At 46.1% G+C, this 22,909-nt stretch overlaps 1 protein-coding gene across 1 annotated transcript; it reads right to left on the reverse strand.

Moving 5' to 3' along the window:
- Window positions 1–1,801: 1,801 nt before the first annotated feature.
- On the reverse strand, window positions 1,802–20,890 carry LOC141098155 (uncharacterized). The gene is made up of 4 exons (XM_073585730.1): window positions 20,698–20,890; window positions 3,628–3,847; window positions 2,856–3,012; window positions 1,802–2,735 (listed from the first exon to the last, which is right to left on the reverse strand). Exons 2-4 carry the CDS (start codon window positions 3,758–3,760, stop codon window positions 2,357–2,359), a joined length of 669 nt encoding a protein of 222 aa, XP_073441831.1. The 5' UTR covers window positions 3,761–3,847; window positions 20,698–20,890; the 3' UTR covers window positions 1,802–2,356.
- Between the last annotated feature and the right edge of the window lie 2,019 nt (window positions 20,891–22,909).

Consider the following 22,909-nt stretch of genomic DNA (forward strand, 5'->3'; position numbering starts at 1 on the left):
AGTCGATGGTAAGCATATAATGATTGTCAAACCAGCTGCATCTGGCTCAGAATATTTTAATTATAAAAAATATTTTTCAATTGTGCTTATGGCCATTGCAGATGCACAATGCAAGTTTATAGCGGAGGATATTGGGGCCTATGGCCGCTCCAATGATTCTCAGGTTTTTAAAATCTCTGCAATGGGGCGTCATTTATATGGAGGCACATTCCAATTTCCCCCTCCAAGACCACTCCCTGGAACCTCTGGGCCACCAATGCCATTTGTGTGTGTAGGAGATGAAGCCTTTCAACACCTGCTGAAGCCATACGGAAGTAGTGGCTTGACACCAACTAAAAGAGTATTCAATTATCGGTTAACACGAGCGCAAAGAGTGGTGGAGTGTGCTTTCGGCATCCTAACATCGAAATGGCGAGTTCTGTTGACTGCTATTAAACTGAAGACTGAGACTGTGGATGAGGTGGTGAAGGCTTGTGTGGTCCTGCACAATTTTGTCATATGCAAGGAACAGGTTGCCATGTGTTCTGCCCATTCTGTGCAGCAAGATATTTTAAGTGCTGTCTCAGCTATGGCCATTAGGTGTCATAGTTGCCTTTCTTCTTCTTATTCATGTGTTTTAGAATCTTCTGTTTTCCTAAATGGTTAACTGTTCAGAACCTCCCATCTTCCTTCCCTGGTCAGCAACATGTAACCATTTTCAGCCATCTTCTGAGTAGCTCACACCTGCTCAGCTCCCTGCAAAAGCACTCCTTATAACAAGCGGATTCCGGTAAGGTTAATGCAATTATGTGCTATGCATCTGTGTTAGCAGCCATAATGCAGCCCCCATGATGCTTGCAATGCATGTTCAGCTTCTGTAATGTTATTTCACTGCATGTTTGTTATATGCATCCTCTGGTTATGCATCCTCTGTTCAATCAGTGCAAAGCTTGCTTCCATTAGTTGTTTTAGACATCTTTTTCTTTACTGCTGTGTATGTTGTATTACTCAGCTTTTATATAATGCATGATAACAGCATTCTGCATCATTGCTACTGTTGTGATAGTACTTTGTATTGTATATTATCTACCAGTACTGACATGTGTTATCTGTCTCTTATAGTTTTTACCTGAATCATCCATAACTGTGTTCAACAATCTCTGATATCATCTACAACTCTGTACAACAACCCCTGATCTCATCTACTACTGTGTTCTACTATACCATCTGTTATCATCTCCCATTGTTGTCCATATCATCCCAATAAATATAGACTTAAGCACCCATACAATCTTGTTTCTGTGAGTGGATGAAAGGTTAAGTCGTATGCTGGAATACACACAGCGTCATACGTGGAAGAAGGCAGAACAACATGGATGACAGTGTGTTTGAAACCACCTTGCGTGATTATCAAAATATTACTTTTCGGAGTGCTGTGGCAGTTTCCAGAATGAGGGACAAATTTGCTGAGTACTTCATGTCACCTCAAGGAAGAGTGGAATGGCAGAATGAGATAGTTTGATATCTTTGGCTTTTGATATAATGTGTGTTGGAGTACCAAACTTATTGTTGTTGTCATAGTTGTTATTATACCATTATTTTTTTCTGTAAACCAAATTTTTGTACCTTCTTACTCAAAGTGTTGTATGTTTTGTAACTTTACCCGAAGATTTGTACCTTTACCCCAAGTTTTATATGCTTTGTACCTTTTACACAAAGTATTCTGTTTTGTACCTTTTTCCAAAAGTTTTATACGTTTTCTACCTTTTACCCAAAGTGTTGTAACCTATCATTAAAAAAAAAACACGAAAGGCAATAAATGTTTTATAAACCAAAACATATTTTTATTCACAAATTAGTATATTGTGGGGTGGCGATAGTACTGGAGGGGCTGACAGGGCAGACCACGTCGATAGTGGGGGAATGGAGACCAGGTTGGGGTTGATCTGAAGTGGAAGGGGTGGAGAAAACATGAGATTGGGCAGGGAGTACTGCTTAGGCAGGGAGTGGAGGTACATATGGTGTAGGTGGGAAATTGTACGGTGAAGGAAGCTAGGACGGGGAAGGAATCTGTAACGGGGAAGGAATGTGGTACTGGGAAGGAATCTGGTACTGGGAAGGAATCTGGTACTGGGAAGGAGTGGGAGGAGGGACAGTGGCTGGAGGGGGGTTGGGAGGAACTACCAGGGCCGGTGCAGTGGTTTGGGAGGTGACCTGCCCTAGAGGAACCTGGCAGGCTTGCATGACATGCATCTGATCGTCAGGAGATAGCTTTTCCATATGCTCGAGTACTGCCTTAAAAGCAATGATTTGGTGACTTACTTGCATCTAAATGCATCCTATCCAGATGACTGCTGAATTCAAGCATGCTGTTGTGCTACAGGTTGAATCCAGCAGTCATTTGCTTGACCAAAAGATTGATCAAGTTCTGTAAGGCTGCATTTAGATGCAAGAACTCGGGCACATAGCTTCTTTCCTGACCTCTCGGGCACTGCCAGCCAGAGCCCAAAGGTGTTCTAGAGGTGGCGGCAGAGTCAGAGGGGTGGGGTAAAGGGAAAGCTACCTCGTCACCAGCAGCTTCATGTGACGAAGTCTGCCATGATGCTCCAGCGCTGGTGGATGGGGCCAAGGGACCAGACGTGAGGGAAGGTTCAGACGGGTCGGGTCTCTCGACGTGGTCCCCGGTGGCGGACTCCTGTGGGATCGCTCCGGAAGGGTCTAACTCAGCAGCAGGCTCCCGAGTGCTGCAGACGGTGCTGTCAAACAAACAAAAAAAAGAATTAATATATTGATATTGCATTGCCCTGGCTGAAACCAAAAAATAAGGTTAGACATGTAAACATTTTGACTTAATAAATGGGGTGGGGAATATTTACCATCTGCTAACCATGGTCGACCGGAGGAACGACAGGGCTCTAGCATACTTGTAGCTGCTCCAGCGTCCTCCCGATCCACTCGGGGCCTGCATCTCCTTGTTGAACTCCCTCTTGAAGCGATCCCTGAGTGACTGCCACTGCTTGATAACCCTTTGTCCTGTAAAATGAAAGCACAAATTGGTTGGTATACAACACATTACATCCTGCCATTTCTGTATGTGGTCCCATTATTACTCCCTAGCAACATGCCCGCTGTCTTGGGGTCATACTTGACTCCGAGCTTTCCTTTGTCCCCCACATCCGATCACTGGCTCGCTCTTGTTATCTGCACCTCAAAAACATTTCTAGAATTCAACCTTTTCTTACTTTTGACTCTGCAAAAACTCTTACTGTTTCTCTTATTCATTCTTGTCTGGACTATTGACACTATCTACTAATCGGTCTCCCTTACCAAACTCTCCCCCCTCCAATCTGTCTTGAATGCTGCAGCCAGGATCATATTCCTCGCCAATCGTTACACCGATGCCTCTACCTTGTGCCAGTCATTACACTGGCTACCCATCCACTCCAGAATCCAGTACAAACTTATTACCCTCACCCACAAAGCTCTCCATGGCTCAGCACCACCCTACATCTCCTCCCTCGTTTCAGTCTATCACCCTACCCGTGCCCTCCGTTCTGCTGATGACCTGAGGTTAGCATGTCGGCACTATAGAAATAAAATTTATTATTATTATTATTATTATTATTATTATCCTGCAACATAACTTACTGAACTGTGAATACTTATGTGCTTGAGTCTGGGCCAGAGCTTCGAGGTACTCCCAGTCGTCCACAACTATAAAACAAACTTCCTCCCAGAACCAACGGGTCACGACAAGGTCATCATGGCGGCGATCCCCCATGTTCCACAGCGGCTCCTGCTCTCGTACCTCATTGATGAGGCAGTCAACATCAAGACCGCCATCCTCACCATCCGAGTCGGGAGCACACTGTGAAGAAAAAAAAAAAACATTAGGATTTCAACCCCTCCTCCCAAAAAAAAAAAATCCCCCTATGGGCCCCACCCAAGCAAAAAATGCTAAGTACTTTAGTAGGTTCCTAAACCACCCCCCTCTGTAATTTAAAGGTTAGATATGCACAAGCAGACATAACCCTCCACCTCCTGTATTTCCCCCCAAAAAAAACAAACATAACACAGCCACCCAAGTAGTACGTTGCAAACTCCATTGCATAGTAAATACCCTCCTTCCAACTTTAAATCCCTAAATCCCAACTTGAATATCTATTGACCACAGATGTAATATTTTAAAAACCCTGGTAAAATTTTAAATACCCAAATTCTGCATTCCCTATTTGTATATACCTTTTTTTAAAAACTAGAACCTCAAACACCTCTGTATTGCATGTTGTGCTTTCCTGTGTGACATATTCCACAATTTTAAAGTGAACTTGGTGAAATGATACTATGGACAGTAAATGAAAAAAAAAGCTTGGCTGGACACACAAACTCGCCGCACACACACACGCTGCACACACACACACACGCCACACTCACACACACGCCACACATACACGCGCCGCACTCACACACACAAACGCTGGCAGGACTGACACTGGCTGGACTGACACTGGCTGGACTCACGCTGGCCCCTGTGAGGCTGCACGCTGGCTGCAGGCTGGCTGGATGCTGCAGCACTTTGTTGGAAATACAAGTACAGTATGAAAAATAAAAAAAAAGCTTGGCTGGACACATACACTTGACGCACACACACACGCCACACTCACACACGCGCTGCACACACACGCTGCACTCACACACACACGCCGCACTCACACACATGCACCACACTCACACACACAAGCGCTGGCAGGACTCACACTGGCTGGACTCATGCTGGCCTCTGTGAGGCTGCACACTGGCTGGACACTGCAGCACTTTGTTGGAAATACAAGTACAGTATGAAAAATAAAAAAAAGCTTGGCTGGACACACACACACGCCGCGCACACACAAGCCGCACTCACACACACACTCGCCGCAGCACTTTGTTGGAAATACAATTACAGATTGAATAATAAAAAAAAAGCTTAGCTGGACACACAGTCGCCGCACACACGCTGCACACATACACACTCCGCACTCACACACACGCCGCACTCACACACACGTCGTACTCACACACAAGCCGCACACACACGCTGCACTTGTGGCGCCCCCAGGAGTATGGTCGCCACAGTGGCATTACCTTCCTCCTAGGAAGTGTGATGTCATGCTTGGAAGCAATAAAGGGTCTCTCTGTCAGGTAAATTCAACACACAGCACGGTTCCCACTCCAGGCCAGCAGAGGGAGCTCTGAACCAAAGCTGGAGGAAGAGCTGTTCTCTGAGAGCCAGGAAAGGGAAGTTAGTTAGTTTGTGTAAGGAGGGCGAAATGTGTGGACGAGAAAAGAAGAGCTGTAGGATTGAGCAGAGTTCAGGCTCACTTCTAGCGTAGCGCATGGTCCGGAGTCTGGTCTCCGAGGTAGTATGGATACTGATGTTCCTACAGCAGAAACCGGAGGAATAGGAAGCTGTAAATGCTCTATTCCCACATAAGACTCAGAGGCACAACAGCAACGTGTGAGCCAGAAGAAGGAGGCTACAGCTGTCTGCCATACGAGGGGGTTCTAAAAGAGAGCAAGCAAGGGGAACTTCGGTGTAACTCAGTACTGCATGTACCTCATATAAGCGCTAGAAAGGAGACTACACAACCCATCTGCATAGAGAGATTCCTAAGTTGCTTCCAGGCTGGCCAACTCCTGTTCTATCTGAAATCTGGGTCCTGGACTGCACTTACAAAGCAAAGTAAAGGAAACAGAAACTGCACCCTGTTGTGTCATTGCCTTCTTCCTGCAACCCCTTCAGCACTGCTACATCTCTGTGTGCCTAACACTGCACCCTCTTCCTCAACACCTATTACTACTGTCCTGGGACTACAGCTCTAGCTGTGGGGAGCTATTACATCTTGCTGCCTTATACCATCTGTCCCAGAGGATCTGCCTGTAGCGTCGGCTTAACCCCTTCATTGCCGAGCACCACAGGTGGTGTCACATATCATCCACTTATAAACTTTAATCAGCCATGTTTCACCCATTTTACATGGATGCCCAGGGCCACGGACCGGGTCACCGCTACTGTGACAATTCCCTCTGAGATACCGGCCCGGTACCGAGTACCCCACTGCCCTGGCGGGCGATCAATTTTGGCATCATGAACAGGATTTACGGAGCCCGGTGCCACCGGGTCCTGTGTGCCAGAGACTGTGCTGTGTGCTGTGGACTTATTGTGCATTTGCCACCATTGCCCGCCACTTGGCGCGAGCGAGAAGTCAAAGGGGTGGGCCGTCGTGGGCGGAGCCAGCCGGAGAGCGTGAAAAGTGAAGTGCTGCGCGGGAGGAGACCAGCATGTGGGAAGTGAGGAGCAGAGGCCTGCAGTCCCGGCGTCCCCCGATCATCCAGCCTGCGGAGCGGCGACCGGTAACCAGCACAACACAGGGCCTGGCCAACGTTAACTAGGGGGGAAGAGAATGTCTGAGGCAAGAGAAGATGCAGCCGTGAACGCCACCGCACCCCCCACAGCGCCGCAAGATGCAGGGGCAAGCGCAGCTGCGGCCCCAATGGCACCGCAGAATCCAGCGGCCAGCGCCGCTTCCAGAGCGCAGCAGGAACAAGCGCCCATCACAGCAGTCCCCATAATGCCGCTGTCCATGCCCTATATACCGGGAGCAGCCTGGTTACCGCCGTACTCAGGGGAGTCACATACCCTGAGTGAATTTAAAGAGAGACTGTGCAGTCTGTTTGAGGTGTATCCTCTGTCTGAAAGCCAGAAAGTGAACATCCTTATTAGGCAGCTATCTGGTGCAGCGCAAAGGGAAGTAAAAGTCTGGCAGGACACTGATAAAGAGACTGTTAAAAAGATTCTGGCTAAGCAAAGAAACACCTTTGACACTCGCACTGGAGCTGAAATAAAAATGAGATTCTTTAGGTGTAAGCAGAGAGCGCAGGACAGTACGGGACTATGTTCTTAACCTGCAGGAGGCGCTGCGAGCCATAAAGCAGATTGACCCAGACAGTGTGAAAGATGGAGACAGGCTGTTAAAGGAGCAATTTATTGAGGGACTTCAATCCAGTACCCACAGAGCACAGCTGCGTATCATAGCCCTACAAAACCCTGACCTAGACTTTGCAGACTTCAAAGACAGGGCTATCCGGGTGCTGCATGAACCAAATGTCAGCCGTCCAGTACCCCCTAGGTGCTCAGCGATCACATACCACCAAGAAGCAGCATCCTTCCCTCCCAGCCCTGTGGGGGCTGATGCACAGACTCTGAATAATGATCCATCAACAGAACTGTGCCTTCAGGTCCAAGAGCTGACCAAAACTATGGCTGCACTTGCCAAAACTGTGCAGTCCATGCAGGTGTCCTCAAAGGAGAAGATCCAGCTGGCCTCCAGTCCAGAGGATGTCCCGTGGCTACGGAAGAAGAGGATCCTGCCACTCCGAGTGAGAAACAACGATCGCTATGACCAGGACGGACGTCCCATCTGTCGTCACTGCCGCAAGGCAGGCCATATCGCAAGATTCTGTTATTTAAATGAGCAACCCCTGGGGCAGAGGGTCAACCCCCAGGAGTAGGACCACAAGGCCCAAAGAACTGGCGAGCCAAGTATGTTGGAGGGCGACCGGTCCTCCTAGTGATGATTGACGGCATCCCCATGAACGCTTTACTGGACACTAGCTCTCAGGTGACAACTATGCCATATATCCTTTACTAGCGGTATTTGGCTGACTCTGAACTTACCCGTGGCCCAAGTGATGAGCTGACAGTAGTTGCCAGCAATGGTCAGTCTTTGCCGCAAGTAGGATGTAAAGAGATTAATATTAAAGTGGGGCGAGTGGAGTTAAAATCTCAAGGTCTGATAGTTGTAGACATTGATCAACGAGAATGTAACCCAATGATGACCTTAGGTACTAATGTGATTGAAAATTGTCTTGCCGGGGTTATTGTTTTGTTGCAACAGGTAGCCGAGACAGCTGGTTCCAGTGAACAACGAGTCCTGCAGAAGGAGATCAAGGCCCTGATGCAAAGACAGCAGATAGAACTGTCTGGTGGAGAAATTGGCAGTGTCAGAGTGAGTGATTATTTCCCCATTGCGATACCCCCCAGATGTGAAATGTTGATTTGGTGTCGGGCAGCCATAGACCTGAGGAAAAGATTACAAAGCATTGGTAGAGCCAGTGTACTCTGATAGCTGGCCCATGGTCCTGACAGCCAGAGGGGTAGTTGATGTCCGCAAAGGGAGAGTACCTGTACGCCTCTTGAATTGTGGGGAAGAGGAGGCCACAATACCTCTTTATGCCACAGTTGCTAAGCTGCTTACTGTCAGTAACAATGCAATACAGGCAGCAGAGCCCTTGGTCTCATCCGACCAGGCAGGGGACAATGGCTCTGTAAAGCAGCTGGAGGAGTGGTGTCAGCAGCTGCATGTGCGAACTGACTCCACCCCTTCATACCAAAAGAATGGGATTTACCGAGTGGCTCAAGAGTATGATCGGGTATTCAGTAAACACCCTCTAGACTTTGGGAAGGCAAAAGGGGTTCAACACCATATCCCCACTGGAGACCATCCACCCATTAAAGAAAGGTACCGGCCTATACCCCCAACACAATATCAATGTGCCAAAAGTATGTTGCGGGAAATGAAGGAAGCTGGGGTGATCAGAGACAGTTGTAGCCCCTGGGCAGCCCCAATAGTCTTTGTGAAAAACAAAGATGGTACCATGAGAATGTGTGTTGATTACAGAAAAATTAACAGCATTGCACATAAGGATGCCTACCCATTACCCAGAATTGAAGAGTCATTAGCTGCACTTAAAACTGCTAACTATTTTTCCACCTTAGATCTCACAAGTGTCTATTGGCAGGTTCCCGTGGCAGAGGCAGACAAGGAGAAAACAGCGTTTACAACACCAATGGGTCTCTGCGAGTTCAACTACATGCCGTTCGGGCTCTGCACCACCCCAGGGACATTTCAATGGCTAATGGTGTGCTGTCTTGGATGCAAGAACGTCGAGACAGTTCTGTTGTACCTTGATGATGTTATTGTTTTCTCCAAGACTTATGAAGACCATCTGGAGCACCTGGCTGAGGTGTTCAAAGCCCTGTCCAACTTTGGCCTGAAAGTGAAGCCATCCAAATGCCACCTCCTGAAGCCCAAGGTACAGTACCTCGGTCATGTATTGAGTGCAGAAGGTGTGGCACCGGATCCTGACAAAGTCACTGTCATCCGAGACTGGCAGAAGCCCAGCAACCTCCGTGAGGTACGTCAATTCCTCAAGTTGGTAGGCTACTATCGAAGGTTCATCAAAGGCTTCACTGAGATAGCCACACCTATGCAAAATCTTCTCGTGGGTCAGCCCAAGAAAGCCAGGAAGAAGAGTTCTACATTTGAATGGAATGAGGAACTGGAGAGGTCCTTCACGCGACTGAAAATGGCTCTCACAGGAGATGAAGTTCTGGCCTACCCAGATTATGACCAACCATTTGTTCTGTATACTGATGCCAGCAATGTGGGACTGCGAGCAGTATTGTCACAGGTACAGAATGGCAAAGAGTGATCTCCTATGCCAGCAGGAAGTTTCGTCCCACTGAAAGGAACCCTGCCAACTACAGTTCCTTCAAACTGGAGTTCCTCGCCATAGGCTGGGCAATGACTGAACGATTCAAGCATTACCTAGCTTCAGCCAAGTTTACCATCTTCATGGACAACAACCCATTGACTCACTTGGAAACTGCAAATCTAGGCGCACTGGAGCAGCGATGGATGGCCCGGCTGTCTAACTATGAATTCACCATCAAGTACCGAGCGGGGCACAAGAATGCCAATGCCGATGCGCTGTTCAGAATGCCGAATCTGCCAGATGCAGGAGAAGACCCTGAGGCACTTGAAGAAATAGAGTTACCTGCCTTCCACCGGCCAATTGCGGCCCAACGTGCCCAAGGAGTGAGAAACAGAATCTATCGTGAAAAAGGCCACCCTAAATCCATTGCCTCATCATGACTGGGTAGAAACGCAGGATAAAGACCCCGCAGTCCGCCTGATAAAGGAGCTACTCACAAGCTGACTCATGCCCAAGTCCAGATGCTCCTGAAGAAGCCCAGCAGTTGTGGAAGGAAAGAGGCAGGCTGTTCATCTATGTGGGAAAGCTGTGTCGGAGGAGTGTCAATGCCTGCACTCATAAGCTGGTTTGGCAGGTGGTAGTCCCAAAGAGGGAGGCAGCAATGGTCTTGGAAGCATACCACAATGGAGCTGGACACTTCAGATGGAAGAAGTTGGAGGCCTTGCTCCGGGAGAGATTCTATTGGGTTGGTATGAGGAAGGCCATTGAAAATTGGTGCCGGGAGTGTGGACAATACAACCTGCGCAGGAAGGACCGTAACAGCCAGCGAGCTCCTTTGCAGCCAATAATAACCAAACAACCATTTGAGTTGGTCGCCCTGAACCATGTGAAGCTGGTCCCAAGCCGTTCAGGCTACGTTTATGCTCTTACCATCGTTGACCACTACTCGAGATTCCTGGTAGTCGTGCCTGTCAAGGTCCAAACAGCCAGGACAGCAGCCAGAGCATTCCAACAGCACTTTTGTCGACCACATGGATATCACGAGCGAGTGCTTACTGATCAAGGTCCAGCCTTTGAGGCAGAAGTCTTCCAGGAATTCTGTAACTTGTCCGGATGCAAGAATATCAGGACAACACCGTATCAACCACAGACCAATGGCATGTGTGAAAAGATGAATCAGGTGATCGATCTACTAAGGACCTTGCCTTTGGAAGAGAGGAATCTGTGGCCAGAGAAGTTGCCAGATCTGGTAGACCTCTACAATCACATACCTGTGAATTCCACCAACTGCACTCCAGCCTACCTAATGAGAACGAGGCCTGGCAAGTTGCCTATTGATTTGGATATGGGAGTCTTACACCTGAGGTAACATCACCATATGCTGACTGGGATACAGAGCGGCAGCAGCAGTACCGTAGAGTACAAGAGTGTGTAGAAAAGAGTCTAGCTCAGGCGAGACAAAAGCAGGAGAAGAACTACAATCAACATGCACCTGCAGTTCCCTTGTCACCAGGAGAACAAGTCCTAAAGAGGAAAAGAAGGATGCATAAATTGGATGACCAATGGGAAGCTGAACCCTACACCGTCCTATCATCAAACTTTGACAACACCAAAGTGTGCCTTATCAGTAAGGATGGAGGAGAAACCTCATCAGCAGTATCGAGGGATCATCTGAAATTGTGCCCTGACCAACTAAAGGTCAGAATGGAAGAGCAAAACAACCTTCAGCCCATAGAGGAAGAAGAAGAAAAGATCATCAAGCCATAGTGGTGCCAGTTTTGACCTTTCCCCAACTGGTAGTGCAAGAAAAAGAGACTCAACTCAAGACCACCCTGAAAACCAGCAATTACAGGCAGCGGATGCCACACCAGCAGTGGAACAAGTGGTGAATCTGTCAGTGGTGAATGTCATGAATCTGCCAGTGGTGAATCTGTCATGCCCACAGTGAGTAGAAGTGGTCCTAGGAAATCTAGTATCCCTGTGCTACGCAGAACCACCAGTAGTGTAGCCAATACAACACACACTACACCAGTAGTAGTTAACAAAAGGCATCCAGTAAGGTCCCCAACAACACCAGTGCTACGTAGGTCTGTCCATAGTACCCAAGGTATACCACTCATAAGGTTTCTTACATAAATAAGTTAATGTAAATGGTAAAATGTAAATATGCAACTTTTCAAGCTTATGTGCCTACAAAGACTCTGTAAGAATCTTTTGAGCAATATCAGTTTGTTTTTGATGGACAATTCGGCCAAAGGACTATGTGTGGCCAAAACTATCTTGTATATAGTTACCAACTTGTTCAGGAAATCGACCATGGACATTGACGCATGGACTGATTGTCACAGGGACTATTTTTGAGCTTTGGTTTTTGTAGTTTTTCATTTTTGAAATCTTGTAACAGCTACAATTGTTCATTTGTTAATATGTTTGCATGTTTTCTTCAGTCCGGGAGTACTGAATTGCACTAGGGGGGAATGTGGCGCCCCCAGGAGTATGGTCGCCACTGTGTCATTACCTTCCTCCTACGGAGTGTGATGTCAAGCTTGGAAGCAATAAAGGGTCTCTCTGTCAGGTAAATTCAACACACAACACGGTTCCCACTCCAGGCCAGCAGAGGGAGCTCTGAACCAAAGCTGGGGGAGGAGCTGCTCTCTGGGGGCCAGGAAAGGGAAGTTAGTTAGTTGGTGTGAAGAGGAAGAAGTGTGTGGATGAGAGAAGAAGAGCTGTAGGATTGAGCAAAGTTCAAGCTCACTTCTAGCATAGCGCATGATCCGGAGTCCGGTCTCCGAGGTTGTATGGATACTGATGTTCCTACAGCAGAAACCGGAGGAATAGGAAGCTGTAAATGCTCTGTTCCCACATAAGATTCAGAGGCACAACAGCAACGTGTTAGCCAGAAGAAGGAGGCTACAGATCTCTGCCATATGAGGGGGTTCTAAAAGAGAGCAAGCAAGGGGAACTTCAGTGTAACTCAGTACTGCATGTACCTCATATAAGCGCTAGAAAGGAGACTACACAACCCATCTGCATAGAGAGATTCCTAAGTTGCTTCCAGGCTGGCCAACTCCTGTTCCATCTGTAATCTGGATCCTGGACTGCACTTGCAAAGCAAAGTAAAGGTAACAGAAACTGAACCCTGTTGTGTCATTGCCTTCTTCCTGCAACCTCTTCAGCACTGCTACATCTCTGTACCTAACACTGCACCCTCTTCCTCAACACCTATTATTACTGCCCTTGGACTACAGCTCTACCTGTGGGGAGCTATTACATCTTGCTGCCTTATACCATCTGTCCCAGAGGATCTGCCTGCAGCATCGGCTTAACACCTTCATTGACGAGCACCACAGGTGGCGTCACGTATCATCCACTTATAAGCTTTAATCAGCCACGTTTCACCCCTTTTACATGGACGCCCAGGGCCACAGACTGGGTCACCGCTACTGTGACACTTCCCTCTGAGATACCATCCCGGTACCGAGTACCCCACTGCCCTGGCGGGTGATCCACACTCACACACACACACTGGCAGGACTCACGCTGGCAGGACCAGGACTCACACTGGCTGTACACACACTGGCTGGACTCACGCTGGCTGGACGCTTTAGCACTTTGTTGGAAATACAAGTACAGTATGAAAAATAAAAAAAAAGCTTGACAGGGCACACACACTTGCCGCACACATGCACGCTGCACACACACACACGCCGCACTCACACACACGCCGCACCCACACACACATGCCACACTCACACACACGCCGCGTACACACACGCGCTGGCAGGACTCACGCTGACAGGACTCACACAGACTGTACTAACACTGGCTGGACTCATGCTGACCTCTGTGTGGCTGCATACTGGCTGGACGCTGGCTGGATGCTGGCTGTATGCTTGCTGGCACATTGAGGAGTGGAGCCCTACCTGGCAGGTTTATATAATTTTGGGGCTGTCTGTCCAATTGGCTACAGAATAAGATTTGGAGCATGCTCAGTTTCCAAATACAGAATCCGTTGATGAATTCCATCATTTGATGGACAGCGACGGATCCTGCGCCCATACGCTTCCATTATAGCCAACGACGGATGGCGGTGGATCCTTCGCTGTCCGACTTTTCAACACAGACAAAAAACGTTACTTTGTCCATCATCTCCAGACGACGGACAAACAATTTCGGACGGATCCAGCGCAAAACGGATGAAACGAGGCCATCCATCGCAATCCGTCGCTAATACAAGTCTATGAGAAAAAAATCGGATCATTCGCTGGATTTGCTTTTTTTCCAAAAACAAAGGATTTCGACTGACGCCAAAAAACCGATGTGTGAAAGAGGCCTTACCAGATCATGTAAATTTGATTGGCTCTGCAAGTGTGGCTGACCCTCCGGTTGAACTGGATCAAGGAAAACATAATGCCAATCAACATCTTCTTCATCAGAATCAGAACCATCAGTTTCAATTGCCGTTCCTGCTGTGGGAGAGGCAGGCACTTGATTCTCTACATCATGTGGTACTGGTTTAAAGAGCAGACCCAGTCTAGATACACAATTTGTGACTTGTTTCTCTTTAAATATCTGACAATTTTAGTCATGTGTTCTGTTACGTATGTATTTCCGGTCAAGGATCGTTCTTGGATATCTCCAGGCTTGTTTATTACATGAGACTTGTGATACATTCCTACATTACAAGATGTCTGCTAACAACAACTAACCAACAAGTTCTTACACTCTATATTACACACATCAAAGTAGTGAGACCCCTAGAGGCCACATCAACATATAACATATTGCTACATCCTTTCTCTTTTAACTGAAAGAACAATAAAATTAATAAACAATGTATACCATGACCAAGTTAGAGCTATAACATAATAATAAGTCCAGTTAGACATAATCCTTGAAGTGCGCCGGTTTTTTGATAATTCTGCCAGCTCTAGTAACATAAGATGTGTCACTGCCTACAACATCTGGTAGTTCTTCTGATTCTGGTAATATGCCTTCTGATATTGTCTGTCTCTGGCCAGAATCCTCACCCTGATGGTCAGCTGTCACTGTTGGTACTTAACATGTACTTGCAGCCTCATTGTCTTGGGAGTCAGGATACTGCTCAAAAGGCCATGAAAATGAATGAATTATCTCTTTCTTGTGATTTCCTCAGATATCTCCGATTTCTCCTTAGTCTTCTTCCTTCCTCTGTTAGAATTTTGTAGGACCGAGGTCCTAGTTTCTGGACAACTTTTGCCTTTTGCCAGTGTTTGTCAAGCATGCTGCTTGGCTGCAGCCGAATGTTGTCATTTCTCTGGAGCTCAGGCAGATCCTTTGCAGATTTATTGTAATAGAAAGCTTGCCTATCTTGATTCTTCTGAAATTTTGCTTTGATGTTTCCCAGCAACTTTGGCTTTAACAGATGACTAGCAGTTGGTAAGAGTGTCTTTGTATGCCTACTCATGAGCCTCTGTGCCGGACTGCTGTCTAGGCCTTGAGTGGGTGTGTTTCTATGATCCAGTATAGACAGATATACATCAGTACCTGCTTGTTTTGCTTTCTGCATGAGTCTTTTGGCTGTTTTTACTGCTGACTCTGCTTTCCCATTACTCTAAGGATATCTGGGAGAAGATGTCTGGTGTTCAAATTCCCATTTCTTGCTGAAGGTTTTGAACTCTTCCGAAGTAAACTGCGCCGCATTGTCCGAGAAAAGACATCTGGAATGCCATACCTGGCAAAATGGGCCTTGAGTTTTTTAATCACTGTTCCCGCCCTTTTGTCCTGCAACAAATCAACCTCCCAGAAGTTAGAGAAATAGTCCACTGTAATCAGGTATTCTTTGTCATTCCATGTGAACAAGTCCGTTCCTATTTTTGACCATGGCCTATGTGGAATTTCATGTGGTTGCAATGTCTCCTTTGGTTGCCTATCACTGCAGGATGCACATATTTCACATTGTGCTATATAATTTTTAATGTGGTCATTCATACCTGGCCAATTAACAGATTCTCGCGCTCGACATAGACATCCTTCCATGCCTAAGTGAGAAGAGTGCAATGTTTTCAGTATGTCTCTTCTGAGAACTTCTGGTATAACCACCCTGTCTCCTTTAAAGATGATTCCTTGCTGCACTGACAATTCATCTCTTATGTGGAAGAATGGTGAAACTTCCCTTGGAGCATGTTGCTTGTATTTTGGCAAGCCCTGCAAGATGACAGTCTTTAAACTCTGGAGACTTTTATCCTTCTCTGTGAATGTCTGGAGTTTCTTCAACTTTTCTTTTGACACTGCATGATAGTTACACATATTGATGGTTTCAACGTCTTTCTCCTCATCATTTGTGATAGGAAGATAAGCTCTGCTTAGCGTATCTGCAATCAGTAAGTCTTTTCCTGGACAGTACCCGATGTCAAAATCATATTTCTGAAGTCGTAACAGCATGCTCTGTAGTCTCTTTGCAGCATTCAGTAGTGGTTTCTTTGTAATGCTCTCCAAAGGTTTGTGATCCGACTGTACTCTTACCCATCAGCCATTGGTGAATTGGTGAAACTTCTCCAACCCAAATACCACAGCCAGTAGTTCCTTCTCAATCAGTTGTTGTAAGGGCTCTGCTTGCAAATGTGAGTGGCTGTTTGTTCTGCATTAATGTACTGTAGCTCCAAGGCCTTTTTCTGAAGCATCACATTGTACCACTACTTCTTGATCTGGATCGAAATACTTTAGTGTTGGTGCATCTGCAATAGCTTTCTTTACTGATTGGAAAGCAGTCTCCTGGATTTCCGTCCATTCCCAGAGCACATCTTTGTGGGTTAGCTGTCTCAGTGGCTCACACATGTCTGAGAGATGACTGCAAAAATTTGGAGAGATAATTTACCATGCCCAAAAATCGTTGTATTCCACAAACATCAGTAGGGGTAGGCAAATCTTGTATTGCTCTCACCTTTTCAGGATCCACTTTTACACCGTTTGAAGTCAGACGATGTCCAATATAGGCCACTTCTGTCATTTTCAGTTTGAATTTGTCCAAGTTCAGCTTTATTTGTTTTGCTCTGCATCTGTCCAAAAATTGTATCATCTCCTGATCGTGATCCTTGATTGCAGATTCCATATCTTCACCTTCTCCCACTATTAGTATATCATCTGCTATTGTCTTCACTCCAGGAAGTCCTTCCAAAGCCAGCATTAACGTCTGCTGGAACACCTCTGGAGCAGGTTTTAGTCCCGTGGGCATTCTCAGCCATTTAAAACATCCAAATGGTGAAGAAAATGTTGTCAATAAACTTGATTCTTCAGTCAGTGCCACATGCCAAAATCCATTTTTCACATCACATACAGAAAATATTTTAGCTTTTGATAGATCTGGTAGAACATCATCTAATGTCGGCATGGGGTAATGATTTCTTTTCAGCGCCTTGTTGAGTGGCTTAGGATCAATGCATATTCTTAACTTGCCAGATGGTTTCTGCACTGTGACCAAACTGCTGATCCAATCTGTGCTCTTATGGACTGGTGCTATCATGCCTCTTCTCTGTAAATCTTGTGGGTCGCCCCGTCTCGCCCAGGGCAGCGGGGTACTCGGTACCGGGCTGGTGTCAGGGGGATGCGTGTCACAGCAGCGGTGACCCGGTCCGTGGCCCTGGGCTCCCAATATCAATGGCGGTGATGTTGTAATATAGTTTATATGGATAGTTCGTGACGCCATCCGTTGTGTTTGGCAAGTAAGATGTTGAGCCAACGCTGCGGGCAGATCCGCTGAGACTGATGGTGTGGTGCAGCAAAGATGGTGTAGCTCCCCAAAGGTGGAGCTGTAGTCCCAGGGCAGTGTAAGTGCAATGGATGAGGAGAGGCGCAGAATGGTATAGATGTTGTTACCCAGGTGTAGCGGTGATGGAATAACTGGAGGACACCAGGGTGTGCGGTTCCAAGGCTTTACTCACTGTTTGCAGTTCACACACATGCCCGCCTCTGTACTGTGTTTTCCAGGTTAGGGCTCCAGCCAACCTCCAGGCCAGATAGGATTCTCCTGTCCACACTCCGCCAATATGTACCTTCACTGAACGGCTCCTCCAATGCGCCTTTAGGTGCGAAGCACTCCAGTACTTAGTTACCCTGGAATGCCTCTCTCTAGGTGTTCCTAGTCTCTACTTGTATGACAGACAGCTGTAGCCTGCTTCGGGGACTCCTCACTGCGTCCCGGCTCTCTATTCAGTTGCTGTTGTGTCCCAAGTCTATGATGGGAGCAAGGCGTTAGCGGCTCACTACTCCTCCGGTGTCTGTTGCTGGACATAAAGATCCAATCAACCTCGGGGACCGGGCCCGGCCTTTGCACTCTGGACTGGAAGGGTTCTCTATCTTTCTTCAACCAGCTTCCCACCGTCCTTCTATTCTCCTTCGTTCCAATCTGTTCTATCTCTCTTATGGAAGGTTAGGTTATCAATCTTATCAGTCTCTTTCTCTGGTCTTTCTCGTGCCAGCAGCCCAGATCACTGGGACCTGCTGCAGCACGTCCTTCAGACACCCATCTTCTCTCTTCTCTCCAACTAACCAACCCCTAACGCTCACTCTTCCCACTCTTTTATATCATCTCACTCCACCCACCTCCCAGCACATCTCGTGTTACGAAGCAAGGTTCCACGAGGGGTGCTCTGCTAACCCCCAGCCTGAAGCTGTGAGGTGGCCCCACTAAACTATCCTGTGTGTGGAATGCAGGTGTGAAGTGTGGTCAGGAGTTCCCACCTTACCTGGATGGTGGGGCACTACACCTTAGGAGAAGGTGCAGTACCTCTGTGGCGACTGAAGCCTCAGGGGCTCCACACTTGCAGTTCTACTTTCAGCGGTTGCATTAAAGCTACAGGCACTCTCCTTGTAGGTAATCTGGTAGGCTGCACAGTGTTGTCAATTTCTAGCCTATATTTACCTTCAAAGCACCCATCACCTTCAAATAAATCAGCATACTTCGTTTTTATTTTCTGAATATCCAAGTTGTGCTCTGCATTTAGTTTGGGATTTGGTATATCCTGGGAAACTTCAACAGACATAATATTCTGAGACTGTACTTTTATTAAGTCCATTACCTGAACTGCTTTTACTCCCAATAATGGTACATGGTTACCACCAGGCAACACGGTAAATTCAACACTATAACTCTTTCTGTTACATGGGTTCCGCATTTTGAGCTTACTTGTCCCCATCGGTTTCAGAACACTTTTGTTGTACATCACCAGTACCTTGTCAGTTGGCTCAATAGAAACCTGTTTGTTCAACAGAGCAGATGGAATTACATTGCAGCTTGCTCCACAATCCAGCTGAAATCTAAAGGGCTTCTCATCCAGCAAGAATTTTGCATAAAGCTGCTTGACATCCTTGCTTACTGACTGCCTGACTACATTGACTTTCTCTGCTGCAGGCTGCAGTTGTAGCCATGTAATGTCCTCTGCACTGTCAGTGTCTGGTGTCACAGTGTGGAGCTGTCTGTACTGTTTGCCTGTTCCTTGCCTGCAGACAGCTGAGAAATGATTCTTCTTTCCACACAATCTGCAGGTTTCACCATATGCTGAACACTTGGTTTTGCCTCTCTCATGCCTTCTCCCCCAATAATTGCAGTGGACAGTGCTTATAGGGGAGCTTGGTCTTGTCTTTTCTTTCATAGATACTGCATGTACCTTATCATCATCACTATCACTGGTGCCTGTCATCATCTTCAGGCTGTGTTTTGTCAGTTCAGCAGCCCTGCAGATTTGCATGCATTTCTCTAAAGTCATGTCTTCCTCTCTCAGTAATCTTTCTTTGAGATGACTGTCTCTTATGCTGTAGCAACAAGAAAAAAAGAAGGACCATATGGAGAAATACACACCACCAGTATGCATGATTATACAAGGAGAAGCCTTTATTAACAACATTGTTACATTAAAAACACGTAAAAGCAGAAAAATGAATAACAATCCCAACCTTAGTATGGGTCCCTCATGCTATTTATCATGTTTTGCTACATACATGAGCTGTTACCTTCAGTTGTGAGAGGGCTGCTTTCATTCAGGCATATCTGCTGTTTCACCAGCATTTTCATGTCTGACATTCTATAGACATTTATCTACACGGCTTTATTTTTTGCAGCTCCTCAGTTAGCGCGTTACTTTTCTCATTTTCATGGGATGGAATGTTTTCTTGCACATTGTGTGCGTTAAACTTGCAATATATTTATTTTCACCTCCATCTCAAACACTGTGGATGTTGCACACTTGGCATGGTTGTGTGGTATTCAGCTATTATGATTGATATGTTATCCAGGAAACTTTTCCTACCTGAGGGTCATTTATATGTTTGAGTCTCTAATCTGGGCGATCTCATTAGGTTGCACACCATGAGGGGCATTTTGATGTAACTACATTGTCATACATTATTATGTGGAAACGCCTATTTGTGTATGCCCGTTGCTACCTATTTTGCTGTTTATCCATGCTGATGGTTTATATATGAGACTCTTTTCTATTTTGTATGGATCAGGATATACAGTGGGATTGTTATTCATTTTTCTGCTTTTACGTGTTTTTAATGTAACATTGTTGTTAATAAAGCCTTCTCCTTGTATAATCATACATACTAGTTGTCTGCATTTCTCCATATGATCCTTCTTTTTTTTTTTTCCTTGTTGCTACAGTATATCACTATGTGACCATTTGCACCCCCTGGCAATTGTTACTTCTGTATATTAGCAGTGCGCCCGTACATTCCTTATTTTGACTGTCTCTTATGCCACACACCATTCTGTCTTTGATTAGACTGTCCCTGATCTCTCCAAAACCACATGTTGTTGCCAGCCTCATCAGCTCTGTCAGATATCTGTCCACATTTTCACCATCCTCCTGATGTCTTGTGAAAAAATTATATCTTTCCACTGTTTCATTCTTCTTTGGGTCACAGTGTTTATCAAATGCCTGCACAATATCTGCTAGAAGGAGGTTGTCTGTGTGAGGGAGTAAGGTGTGGGCTAATTCTCTGCCATTTTCCCCAATAAGGTAATAACACAGCTTCACTTTTCGTTTGTCATCAGTGGGGGCCACTGTGAGATCCACATACAGTGTAAACTCTTCCTTCCAATGTCTCTAAGTCTGGGACAAATTACATGAAGTCACATCCAGTCCCTAAGGGGGCTTCAGACCAGTCTCCATTTTGCAGTAATGTCAGGGAGTCTGTACTTACAGGTGCTGTGATTCTCTGTGATCCTCTGTACAGTCCCAGCCTCACACAAGCTCTGAGGCTTTGTAGGCTCTGTGCCCAGCTGCCACCATGTTCTGTTATGTATTTCCGGTCAAGGATCACACTCCTTGGATGTCATCAGGCTTGTTTATTACATGAGACTTGTGATACATTCCTCCATTACAAGATGTATGCTAACAACAACTAACCAACAAGTTCTTACACTCTATATTACACACATCAAAGTTGTGAGACCCCTAGAGGCCACATCAACATATAACATATTGCTACATCATGCAAGAATAGCAGGTGATTTTTCTGCTCAAGCCAAACCATCAGCACTGCAAATACCATTCCATTCCTATTACCATTGAACCACTGTATGAGCCCAGAGTAACACAAAGTGAAACAATCATGAGGGGTCCAGCTTTTTTCTTGATCTCCAATTTGACAGTCAAAGTAATACTTGCAAGCAAGACGCAATCACTTTGTCTGATTCTTGCGTTGATCATAAGTAATGTATTTACCACATATGTAGCAGAAATTGTTGGTTTGTTAACACATTTGCGTCTATCCATCTTAAGGTTCAAAACTGTAAGCAATATAACAGATCACTTTATTGAACTCTGTCAACCTGTCTGAATGCATGTTGACAGGTCCGGGCATGTCATAATATTAATGTATTATATACTGGAAATATTTTAAATGAATAAGCTTTGCATGTATAGCTTAAAATCTAGATGTGTCAGGCAAATTTGGAGTTCATATTTGGAACAGCACGTTCTATTTAGTATAAATCTTGAGTTGATCATAAGTAGTGTATTTGCTACATATGCAGCAGAAATTGTCGGGATTGTTAATGCACTGCTACACTGAGAAAATGGCTCCAGCAGAACAACATGTCCGCTTTTTATATTAAGAGGGACATATGTGATTTCACGAGCCAATGATAGAAACCCTTGTGTCTTGGCGTTGTGGATGGTTTCTGCGCCCTGATCGCCTGCCGAATGTACACATCTTAAGTTGCAAAAAAATTAAAGAAAATTGTACTGTGCTGATCCTCTGACCTCTCCCCACCCACTTCCCTCATAAAAAACATCCCCCACTCATACAGAAGTAAAGAACTATCACTTCCTCAACCTCCTCTGCTTCCTCCTTTTTTCGTACAGATTATTCAAAGTGTGTTCCAGCATGTAAATAACCGAAATAGTGATGCTGATGACGGCGAAGGCAACGCTAAGCATCTTAGTAGCTATTTCAAAACTGTGCTGAATGGCACAGAGGTCTTTCATCTGTGCCCATTCTGCAAGTGCGATTTGCTACATGTTCATACTGCGTTGGACCAGACTATGCAAAATGTCATACATTACCAAGGGTCGGCGCTGCTGCTACAGTCGCTGCAGCATGTAGCAGGGGGATGTGGAAACCACATTAATCACGACCAATAGATCCAAAAGTCAAAAATAGTAAATGCTTTATTTGGGAATGTACACAGAACAGGAAATGGGGAACATGTATATAGAAATACAAGGTGCTGCAGTGCAAAAGGGACGCACGGTGCAACCCCAGCCAAAATGTCTTTATATAGATATCAATCTGTAGGTCCAAGAAAATAAGGGCACAATTGCCAACCCCTCTCAGAACCGAGACTAAACTAACAGCCTCATGTATGTTATTTATAGCATCCCTTAATCTATATGCGTATTTATCCTCATTATTTTGACAGAAAAAAGATCAATAATTCTTTATTATATATATATAGTAAGCGACTGAATCACAATGTGACTCAGTCAGACATACATAGGCAGTATAATCTGCAAGGGAATGCCAAAAAGTATCCACCCCTGTATATCACCAGCAACGCACCCACCCATGTAGGAATGAGCGGTACCAGGGCAGAACATACCTCAGAGTGGGGAGAACCAAAGTGGCCAGGTGGTCCGCGCGTCACCCCGACGCGCGTTTTGGAGAGATTCTCCTTCGTCAGGGGGCGTGTGACTGATTATACCGGCGTGTTTAAATATCCCTGGACCGGAAGTGCCCGTGACGCGGACCGGAAGTGACGCGGGAGCCGCCATGGAGACCAAAAACTCTGGACGGCCGCGGCGTCATGGGGCGGGGAGGGACCTCCGTGGTCAGACACTCCCACACCACATAGAGACGCCGTAAACAACTCATGGAGATCTTGACGCGTGCTATGGAAACCAATGTTATC

Source organism: Dendrobates tinctorius, unplaced genomic scaffold (genome assembly GCF_039654945.1).
Source record: "Dendrobates tinctorius isolate UK_male_01 unplaced genomic scaffold, ASM3965494v1 ptg000087l, whole genome shotgun sequence".
Classification (NCBI taxonomy): domain Eukaryota; kingdom Metazoa; phylum Chordata; class Amphibia; order Anura; family Dendrobatidae; genus Dendrobates; species Dendrobates tinctorius.